Source organism: Rhinopithecus roxellana, chromosome 2 (assembly GCF_007565055.1).
Source record: "Rhinopithecus roxellana isolate Shanxi Qingling chromosome 2, ASM756505v1, whole genome shotgun sequence".
NCBI lineage: Eukaryota > Metazoa > Chordata > Mammalia > Primates > Cercopithecidae > Rhinopithecus > Rhinopithecus roxellana.
The window spans coordinates 79153721-79165894 of record NC_044550.1 but is presented as its reverse complement, the minus strand read 5'-3'; the positions used below and the strand labels follow the sequence as shown (position 1 = coordinate 79165894).

At 36.3% G+C, this 12174-nt stretch overlaps 1 protein-coding gene across 4 annotated transcripts in view; it reads left to right on the top strand.

Annotated features, from left to right (window-relative positions):
• Positions 1 to 12174, top strand: part of INPP4B (inositol polyphosphate-4-phosphatase type II B) — an 855326-nt gene that overhangs the window by 618641 nt on the left and 224511 nt on the right. For all 4 annotated transcript variants that reach the window (XM_030917305.1, XM_030917308.1, XM_030917317.1 and 1 more), the window contains one exon: positions 2564 to 2636. In XM_030917305.1, the coding sequence (XP_030773165.1) occupies positions 2564 to 2636 (73 nt within the window). The remainder of the gene's footprint in view (positions 1 to 2563; positions 2637 to 12174) is intronic.

Genomic DNA, 12174 nt, shown 5'->3' with positions numbered 1-12174 from the left:
ATTAGGAGCATCCTCCAGTGAGGCACGTGAGCAGCTTAGTTTAGTTCAGCCCCTGCCTTGTCTCTCCTGTAGTTTAAGATCTGTGTTGTATTGGAATGTAGCATAGCACTAGTGACCAAAGGGATTGTGATTTCTGTAAAAGGAAAGAAAATGTCTTACTTATTTATGATACCAGCAAAAATAGTGTAAGTGGAGTATTAATACATCCCCTTATGAAAACCTTCTGCTTTTCTCAGGCCATCTTGCTCCTGTTATTTGAAGTACTGTTTTCACTGTAGTTTATCAGCAGTGCTCAGAGGAAAGATGGAGTCTTTGAGTGGCTAAGGACCAGTCTCAGAATGTCTTATCCCGTTATTTCCTCCAAATGTAAAATTGAAAGTATTATAACCAGCCTTACCTTATAGAGAATATTTGTAGGCAAATAATCATCATTCATTTATCAAAAATATCACCTACTAAGTTCTAAGCATTCTACTAGGTTCTGGAGATTCAGCAATGAACCAGAGAGACACAGATGGTACCTTCAGGGGAAGTAAACAATTAAAATAACAGGTAATATATTACTGACTGGTGCTATATGCTGTACAGAAAAAAAGACAGGGTGAAAGGAACAGGTTGTTTATACCAGATGTTGGTTAAGGAAAGATTCACTGGTAATGTGATGTTTGAGCTGAAACTTTCAGGAAATAAGGGAGTGAGACGGGGTATATGGCAGGAATACAAATTCTAGGTAGCATGAATAGCAAGAGCAAAGGCCCCGAGGTGGCAGCATGCTTGTTGTGTTGAAAGAGCAACAAATAGGCCAGTGTGACTGGAGCTCAGGGGTCGAGGAGAAGTGGTTGGAGTTGAGTGCTGAGATTCACGGGGTGGGGAGAAACAGATCGTGTACTTCGCTGTAAGCCATAAGACTCTGAGCTAAATAAGTAGTTATTATTGATTATAGCGTAGAACACTGATATGATGAATATAATGTTGATGAAAAATTATTTTAACAGCCCTGTATATGCTAAAAGAATTAAAGGAAATATTGAAAATAGGAGAAATTAAAATTTTATGTATTTCTAGTATCATTGAACATCATTCTAGTGATTTAGGAAGTGCATTTCCAAATTTGCTGTGGATTAGAGGAAGTGCACCTCTGACTTCTGGGTGGTCAGAAATGTGATTTAGAGAACATCAAATTTTAAGAGCTATTTTCAATCATTCGTTCTTTCAGTCAACTAGGACCTCAATAAAAAAATTATGAAACCATTTTTTGTACCCCAACAAAAAATTTACTGAGTAATGTGATGAATGTTGATTGTGGAATAAGCAGTAGACTCTAAGAAAATAGAAAGTAACATTTAAATCAGTGTTTTGAATTCTTTGTCTTCTTCCTCAAAATGTTTGAGGAATGTAAACATTCCATTGTTAAAAGTGACCTCAGTGTCCATGATTCTCAATGAGGGCCAGTGCCTGGGGAAGGAGAGGTGGAGGGAGACGGAACAGCGGGGAAATGGCTCAAGCAAGGCTGATAGAACCTTGGAGAAGCTTGTCTGAGCCCTCAGAGCCCCATGAGCAGAGCCATGCAAAACTTACAGAAGGATGGCTGGTTTCCTCAGACCTTGTCACCAAAAGAACTTTCTGCAATTTTTGTGTGTATGTTTGCTTTGTTATGTTTGCATTTACTTGTTTATATGGGGTATATTTGCTGTGAAAATTCACTCTCCTCTTTCCCTGTCCCCACCCCCACCCACATGTTTTTTCTAAAGATAAAAGGAAACTCATTTGAAGACACAAATGCTAGAGCCTGCCTATGTGAAAATAGATCTTGTCCAACTCCTGGGGCCAGAAGAATTTTGTTTCCTCTTTCCATTATAGTTTCATAGGAAGCTGAGGGAGAGTACCACGTTTAATGAGGAATTGTCTGGGACATTCTCTCCCATCACGGTTCATTGACTAGGAACATGTCCACGTGCTCTTCTGTATCTCTTCTCTCTTTCTGTTGAGAGATTGACAGTACCGTAAAGGTCAGGAGCTTAATCAATTCATTATAGATTCCACAGATCAGCTTATTTATAAATGGTCCTCATACTTTTTGAGCAAGTGTTTGCATTGTTTTGCTGGAGACAAAATAATCTTTTGCGCTATATAACTAGTGGTTTCAACATATTTTGTCTTTTATTTAAAGTTGCAATTACTTAAACTCTAGACAATAATTTGCTTTCTGTTGATCTGAAATTAGCTCAGGTGAAAGAAATACAAAATGATTCAGCTTGTCAAATATGATTTAGTGTGCTAGGAACATATCTCTAGCATGTTGGGGATAATCATTTTTCTCTTTTTAATTTTTTCCCTGAGTGGCCTCTATATTATATAATATAAGCACATTACATATACATTTAAGTAAATCACAAGTTAAATACTCTTCATAGTAAAGATAAAACTAGAAATAGTTTTTTAAAAGTATTTTATTCAAAACTTTTTGGAACCGTGTACATAGCCTTATGTTTTGCAAAGAAAATAAAAGAATATTATTTCTTATTTTGATTATTTTCTATTTTTTTTTAATATTTTTTCCTAGTGTGCCCTGGTATGTGAATGTACAGCCCCAGAAAGTGTGAGCGGAAAAGATAACTTACCTTTTTTGAATTCAGGTATGTAACTCAGTTTTAAATACTTATGTTAGTTTCATGTGAAAATGAATTTTAATTTTATATAAAATCAACACTGAACCAACATTCTCACAGTTGTTTGTGAAGCTTAGTAAATACACTGGGAAATCATGAGGGACCAGCAGAATGGGGGAAGATCGTACAATTCCACAGGAAAGATAAATGTGCTAGCTCTATGGCAAAACAAATGTGATCGGCCAGGCGCGGTGGCTTACGTCCCTAATCCCAGCACTTTGGGAGGCCGAGGCAGGCAGATCGCGAGGTCAAGAGATTGAGACCATCCTGGCTAACATGGTGAAACCCCGTCTCTACTAAAAATACCAAAAATTAGCTGGGCGCGGTGGTGCGGGCCTGCAGTCCCAGCAATTCTGGAGGTTGAGGCAGGAGAATTGCTTGAACCCGAGAGGCAGAGGTTGCAGTGAGCCAAGATTGTGCCACTGTGCTCCAGCCTCAAGGCAGAGCGATACTCCATCTCAAAAAACAAACAAACAAAAAACAAATATGATCGTGTGCTGCATAATGACATTTGGTCAATGACAACTACATATATGACAGTGGTCTTATAAGATTATAACACAGCTAAAACATTTCTATCGCCTAGTGACATCTTGGTGATCCTGATCTTGTGTGGGCTTAGGTTAATGTGTGTGTTTTTGTCTCAGTTTTTAACACAAAAAATTAAAAAGTAAAAAAATAAAATAAAATAAAAAGTTATAGAATAAGGAAGAAAGAAAAAATACTTTTGTACAACTGTACAATGTATTTGTATTTTCAGCTAAATGTTATTATGAAAGTGTCAAAAAGTTAAGAAAATTTAAAAGTTTATAAAGTAAAAAAGTTATAGTAATCCTAGGTTAATTTATTATTGAAGAAAGAAAAGATTTTTAAAATGTTGTAGCCTACGTGTACACTGTTTATCAAGTCTACGGTAGAGTACGGTAATGTTCTAGGTCTTCACATTCACCCACCACACACTCACTGACTCATCCAGAGCAACTTCTAGCCCTGCAGACTTCATTCACGACCAGTGCCCTTTATAGGTGTACCATTTTTAATCTTTTATACCATATTTTTACTGTACCTTTTCTATGTTTAGATATGTTTAGGTACATAAATACTTAACATTATGGTACAGTTACCTAAAGTTTTACACACAGTAACATACTATACATATTGTAACCTAGGCGCAATAGACGATACCATGGAGCGTAGGTGTGTAGTAGGCTCTACCGCCTAGGTATTTGTAAGTGTATTCTGTGATGTTTGCACCATGACGAAATTGCCTAATGACTAATTTCTCAGAACATATCTCCTTGTTAAACTACACATGACTGTAAATTTCTTTTAGCTATTGGATCATGTATTATCCCAAACAAGAAACACTAGAAGACAGTGTGAAGCTCTTGTTTAGTTTGACTTCCTAATTATGTAACTCATAAAGTTGTTAAAACAATAGATATATGGATTCCGTAGGAAAAATTAATAATCACATTTGTACATTCTTGGGTATATATGTGTGTATTGCTTTATTCACAGTAATATGTTTGCATTTTAACAAGGTATTAGACTATATATTAAATGTATTTATGGATAAAATTGAGACATATAGTACAGTTAAAATATATGTGATATTTAATATGTAAAATTATGGAACCAATTTTTAAATGATAATGTAAATTAAATGACCGTTAGTAAATAATGACTACTGTAGTGAAAAACAATATACTAATACCTTATATACCTTATCTTAGATAATCCTCTGGCATGTGCTATGAGGAAGGTACTATCATTATCCATATTTCACAAATGAGGAAGTCTTCAAGATAACCTATGTAGTAAACAATGGGTCCAGAATTTAAACCCACTTTGATTCCAAGGCCTCTGCTCATAATAGGCTGTGGTATTACTAAGAAGGCATTAATAAACAAATTGGTGTCACAGTAAAATACCTTACTCTTTTTTCTAGCCCTGCCGTGTTTTACATTTAAGCAGTGACATAGATAGCATGATAATCAGATTAATGAATAATACAGAACATCAACAGCTTACAAATACATAACTCCTAAATTATTAGCAGTTTTCTCTTGCAGGAGGCAGCTAACAATAGGGAATGGGGAAGGAGAGGCATCCCTTTGGCTCTGTTTATACACACAGATAAATAAAATGCAATTTAATTGAGAAATATGTTTAAAAACATCAAGTCCACTTTCACAGAATGAAGAATTAACCCAAGGAAGAACAGGTGTTTCTCAACCTACAGCCAAATGAAATGGGATTTTTCTTAGTTTTTATGAAAGATATAATACCGTGGGGTATGTACTAAATAGTGTTTTGAAGGGTCTACCCAGAAAGCTATTAATAAATCAACCATACATGCTAAAAAACACCTGAGTTGTTAGTGCTCTTAAAATATTTAAACTATTATCAAAGGGTCCTCTTCACATTTGTTTTTCACCTGAAAGTTGGCTAAACCTTTAGTTCTTTACTTTAATATGTTCACAAACTATGATTTATTTCATTCATTAAATGTTAATTTTTAAAAATAAATTTGAGTGGGATATTAAGTTCATGTTAAATACAGCTTGATTCAGGTTATCATCGAAACCATCTATACTATAATAAGACACATTTTAATGATTGACTTATGTGAACCCTCTTTTTTATACACACAAAAAGAAGTGGCATTTTGTGATGCTTATTGGTTAAGTATAAATTTCAAGGAGAAAGAGAAACATTACTTTAAAATCAAGCAAACATATTACTTATGGAAGAAGAGACAGAGAGATCATATTGAAAAATAGATCATTACCTCTCCATAGCTGTGCCATAAATTCTGTAAGGCATAAGTCTTGGAAGCCATACTAATTCTTCCAGACTACCAGGGTATTTGTTTGTTACAGAGGAACTGTAATATGACAGAAGCTACTGACATAAAATTGATGGGAGCAGCTACATTCTGCAATTTAAATATACTTTGTGGAGTGAAAGATGATTAATTATTGCTTTTCTCCTTTCATGGAGGTGACAGTTTGGTGGTGACAGTCCACTTATTTCTGAAGATAATTCTTAATGTCTTTGGTCCAGTCAACCTGGAGGACCACTCAGAACCTAGGATATTTGTCACAGATATTTTCTTGGAGTCATTTTATATTAGGGGAAGATGAGACTAAATGAAGATCAAATGTTATAAAGACTGGATTTTTAAAAACCTTATAAAAATACAACTAAGTGCTATTCATAAAATGTTTCTGTTCAAAATACAAAGGTGCATTGTACAGATATAAAATATGTATATGTATGACTTCAATCTTTTGTTCTATTTATTTATCTAAACTCAGCAACTTTGGAATTAATCCATTCTATACCCATGTGGTATTTCTTTAATCTGTGGGCAAAGTAATCTATTGACATTCTTCTCAAGTCTTTGTATTAATGTCTTAAATGGAGCTTTCAAGTCTCCAGTGAGTTATGAAGTACTTACTGAGTGGGAGAGAATGTCATATCTTATATCAGTTCCTCACTATTCTATTTACATCTCTAGAGATTTTGGTATAAATCAAGAATTCACTTATCTGTTGTAAAACTAAGAAGAAAAACACTTTCCCCAAAGGCCTCACCCTTTTCATGCCCTTGCAAATTGAATGTGGATGTTGGGAATCTGGGGGATTTAGGGTAGAAGGAGAGAGAGAATAAGGAACAGGTGGGGCAGAATTTACAATTCCATAAGAAAGATATATAAGTACCTTTATTACATGGGAATACAAACAAGGCACACTAGAAGACACAGTATGTAATAGACAGGTGAAGGTCTTACTTAGTTTGACTTTCTAACTATATAACTCATAAAATTAAGTTGTTAAAAAGTAGACTTATCTCTAATTATTTGCTTATTTAAGTAAAATAGTACTAAGAAAACTTTAAATTATTTTCTGTTGGAGGGGGAGTGGAAACGGGAGTAGGGGAAATGAGTTTTGACCGTATAGAAGGGGAGATGGTAGGTCTTTCACACAGTCATGGAGTTTGGTGCCTAAGTCACACTAACTGAGGTACCTTGTCTGCAGCACAGCAATGATAAATGGGCTCTGGTAGTATTGATACAAGAACACTGGATGGACTGACAGATGCAATGGTTTTAAAGCCTAAGTTTTTCAACCAGCAGTTTGGTCCTGAAAGACAGTTCAGCTTCTTTGCCTTTCAATTATTTTAAAATGACCAAATTAACCTAAACAGTTTTTTACTTCCTTTTTGGCTCTCAAATGTTTGAAGTTGATGTAGCATAGGTTAGCATTTACATTGTTCTCCTTCTTTTTAGAAACACTTCATGAAAGTATTCATTTTCATCAGTTTTATATGGAGGAATATTTGGCATTTGTAGTTTTCTTTCTCAGGGGTTACTATTTACAGTTTAAAAGTCTGACCAGTGACAGAACATTAAAAAAAAAAAAATGTTTTAAACACAATTCTCTGTAAATACCTTAATTCTCTCTTTTTTTGGTAAAATTATTATATAATTCTACAGAGTACTTCAGCCCATGGACCCTGAAATTACCATGCCAAATCTAAGAATCTAGTAGACCCTGTCACAAACTTTCCCATTCTGGTCCCATTTACAGTGAGTTCCACCCCTCAGCAAGCATTAGATCTGATACAGTATTTTTGTATACCTAACAGCCATGATTTCCATGACTGTGTGAGTTGGAATCCAAACAAACATGAGGAAACTGTGCTGCTATTAGTCATAAATATGTGCAGTTCGCCCTCCTATGTGGAGAACTTACTGGTATTTGTATTTCTTGCTTCACAGCTTTGATTCTTTTTCACCAAATAGGGTTAAATCACCTATTATTGTTGTTTTGAAGAAGATACTAGATTGTAAGCTACATAAGAGGAAGGAACATTACTTTTTTATTTGTAGTCTATATCATTTTATGTTAACAAGCTCTGGGCACTTAAACGTTATAAATTGAATTCTTCATTATTGAGCAGGTACCCTCTCCCATTGGTCTAGAAATCTCTAATCAGTTAGAATTTGGTGAATAATTTATGGGTTAAAAAAGAATTTGTTATAAGGAATAAAAATTTCTAGCCCTGCTGAATGTGCCCCTGAGATTTCAAGAGAACCAAGCAAGAGAGTTGATTTCCCCACATGGCCCTTTAAATAATGGTGACTTCTAAACCTAAACACACACACACACACAAACACACACACACACACACATACACACACACACAAAGTGAGAGAGAAATCCCAGCACTTTGGGAGGCAGAGGTGGGCAGATCACCTGAGGTCAGAAGTTCAAGACCAGTCTGGCCAACACGGTGAAACCCTGTCTGTATAAAAATACAAAAAATTAGCTGGGTGTGGTAGTGGGCACGTATAATCTCAGCTACTCAGGAGGCTGAAGCAGGAGAATTGCTTGAAAACCCGAGAGGTGGGGTTTGCGGTGAGCCAAGATCACACCATTGGACTCCAGCCTGGGCAATAAGAGCAAAACTCCATCTCAATAAAATAAAGTAAAATAAAGTAAAATAAAATAAAATAGAGAGAAACATAGAGACAGAGCAATAGAGACATAGAGTGGAAAAGGAGGGGGAGGAAAGGGTGCTTTTTTTTCTTAAATCTCATGGGGAAAAGGCTTCAAAAATTGATAGTCTTAGAGTCTTGATATAGATGCAATCCATTCACTGATACCCTCTTCAAGGGAAAAATGCTCAGAGCTAACCTGATCTTGGGATGGGGGTGATCAGCAGTCAGTGAGGCATCATTGTGGTGATGTACAATATAAACATCTCCTGGGAGTGGAAGTTGCCTAGAGCAGATGGGAGCACAGGAGGCTGGAGGGCAGGTACAAGAGGGGTGATGCCTTCCTTCCCTCCGGAGAACACAGAGATTCTTCCATACAAGAATACAATAATGCTTGTTAAATGGTAAACAACAGGTGTATCTTATCTGAATTTATGCTTCAGATAACAGAAAACTCAATTATTTTTTTTTCTTTGAGAAAGATGTTCAAATGTAATTATTTAGGTTTGGAATAAAATAATTTACTACTTTCCTTAAGTCTCATTAAAATTTTGTACTGCCTCTAACTAAAGGAGAGAGAGACACCAAAAAACCCTCCCCAAAATCAATGAATCCAGGAGCTGTTTTTTTGAAAAGATTAACAAAATAGATGGACCACTAGCCAGACTAATAAAGAACAAAAGAGAGAAGAATCAAATAGACATAATAAAAGTGATAAAAGGGATATTACCACTGATCCCAGAGAAATACAAACTACCATCAGAGAATACTGTAAATACCTCTATGCAAATAAACTAGAAAATCTAGAAGAAATTGATAAATACCCAGGCACATACACCCTCCCAAGACTAAATCAGAAGGGTTGAATCTCTGAATAGACCAATAACAAGTTTTGAAATTCAGGCAGTAATTAGTAGCCTACCAACCAAAAAAAGACCAGGATCAGACTGATTCATAGCCAAATTCTACCAGAGTTACAAAGAGGAGCTGATACCATTCCTTCTGAAACTATTCCAAACAATAGAAAAAGAGGGACTCCTCCCTAACTCATTTTATAAGGCCAGCATCATCCTGATACAAAAACCTGGCAGAGACACAACAAAAAAAGAAAATTTCAGGCCAACATTCCTGATGAACATCGACACGAAAGTCCTCCATAAAATGCTGGCAAACTGAATCCAGCAGCACATCAAAAAGCTTATCCACCACGGTCAAGTCGGCTTCATCCCTGGGACGCAAGTCTGGTTCAACATATGCAAATCAATAAACATAATCCATCACATAAACAGAACCAATGACAAAAGCCACATGATTATCACAATAGATGCAGAAAAGGCCTTCAATAAAATTCACCCCTTCACGCTAAAAACTCTCAATAAAGTAGGTATTGATGGAACGTATTTCAAAATAATAGGAGCTATTTATGACAAACCCACAGTCAATATCATCCTGAATGTGCAAAAGCTGGAAACATTCCCTTTGAAAACCGGCACAAGTCAAGGATGCCTTCTCTCACCACTCTTATTCAACATAGTATTGGAATTTCTGGCCAGGGCAATCAGGCAAGAGAAAGAAATAAAGTGTATTCAAATAGGAAAAGAGGAAGTTGAATTGTCTCTGTTTTCAGATGACATGATTATATATTTAGAAAACCCCATCATCTTAGCCCAAAATCTCCTTAAGCTGATAAGCAGCTTCAGCAAAGTCTCAGAATACAAAATCAATGTGCAAAAATCACAAGCATTCCTATACAGCAATAATAGACAGAGAGCCAAATCATGAGTGATTCACAAATCATTCCTATTCACAATTGCTACAAAGAGAATAAATACCTAGGAATACAACTTAAAAGGGATGTGAAGGACCTCTGGAAGGAGAACTACAAACCACTGTTCAAGGAAATAAGAAAAGACACAAACAAATGGAAAAACATTCTATGTTCATGGATAGGAAGAATTAATATCATGAAAGTGGCTATACTGCCCAAAGTAATTTGTAGATTCAATGCTATCCCCATCAAGTTACCATTGACTTTCTTCACAGAAATAGAAAAAACTACTTTAAACTTCATATGGAACAACAAAAAAATAGCCCATATAGCAAAGGCAATCCTAAGCCAAAAGAACAAAGCTGGAGGCATCACATTACCTGACTTCAAACTATACTCTAAGGCTACAGTAATCAAAACAGCATGGTACCAGTATCAAAACAGATACACACACACACACACACACATATTGGAACAGAACAGAGGCCTCAGAAATAACGGCACACATCTAGAACCATCTGATGTTTGACAAACCTGACACAAGCAAAGAGGAGCAGGTACCATTCCTTCTGAAATGATTCCAAACAATAGAAAAAGAGGGACTCCTCCATAACTCGTTTTATGAGGCCAGCATCATCCTGATACAAAAACCTGGCAGAGACACAACAAAAAAAGAAAATTTCAGGCCAATATCCTTGATGAACATCGATGCAAAAATCCTCAGTAAAATACTGGCATTGGGGCAAGGATTCCCTATTTAATAAATGGTGTTGGAAAAACTGGCTAACCATATGTAGAAAAGCTGAAACTGGACCCTTTCCTTACAACTTATTCAAAAATTAACTCAAGATGAATTAAAGACTTAAACATAAGACCTAAAACCATAAAAACCCAGGAAGAAAATCTAGGCAATACCATTCAGGACATAGGCATGGACAAAGACTTCGTGACCAAAACACCAAAAGCAATGACAACCAAAGCCAAAATTGACAAATGGGATCTAATTAAATTAAAGAACTTCTGCACACAAAAGAAACTATCATCAGAGTGAACAGGTAACCTAAAGAATGGCAGACAATTTTTGCAATTTATTCATCTGACAAAGGGCTAATATCCAGAATCTACAAGGAACGTAAACAAATTTGCAAGGAAAAAAACCCATCCGAAAGTGGGTGAAGGGTATGAACAGACACTTCTGAAAAGACATTTATGTGGCCCACAGACATATGACCCAGTAATCCCATTACTGAGTATATATCCAAAGAATTATAAATCATTCTACTATAAAGACACATGCACACGTATGTTTATTGTAGCACTGTTCACAATAGCAAAGATTTGGAATCAACCCAAATGCCAATCAGTGATAGACTGGATAAAGAAAATGTGGTCCGGGTACGGTGGCTCACACCTGTAATCCTAGCACTTTGGGAGGCCAAGACAGGTGGATCACAAGGTCAGGAGATCGAGACCATCCTGGCTAACACAGTGAAACCCCATCTCTACTAAAAATACAACAACAACAAAAAATTAGCCGGGCATGGTGGTGGGTGCTTGTAGTAGTCCCAGCTACTTGGTAGACTGAGGCATGAACCCAGAAGGCAGAGCTTGCAGTGAGCCGAGATTACACCACTGCACTCCAGACTGGGAGAGAGAGTGAGACTGTCTCAAAAAAAAAAAAAAAAAAAAAAAAAAAAAAAAAAAAAAAAGTGGGGGAGCACATATACACCATGGAATACTGTGCAGCCATAAAAAAGGATGAGTTCATGTCCTTTGCAGGAACCTGGATGAAGCTGGAAACCATCATTCTCAGCAAACTAACACAGGAACGGAAAACCAAAAACCACATGTTCTCACTCATAAGTGGGAGTTGAACAATGAGAACACATGGACACAGGGAGGGGAACATCACACACTGGGACCTGTTGGAGGATGGGGGGCTAGGGGAAGGATAGCATTAGGAGAAATACCTAATGTAGATGACGTATTGATGGGTGCACCAAACCACCATGGAACGTGTATACCTATGTATCAAACCTGCATGTTCTACACATGTATCCCAGAACTTGAGTATAATAATAACAATAATAATAAAGTTTGTTCTACTTCATGTAGCACCATAGATTTTAATTGACTTTCACAATACCACACAATTGAGCTAAATATTGAGATAACTTTCTCCTCATTACCACCCCCATCCAAAGCAATGCATGATTCAGAATATTTTA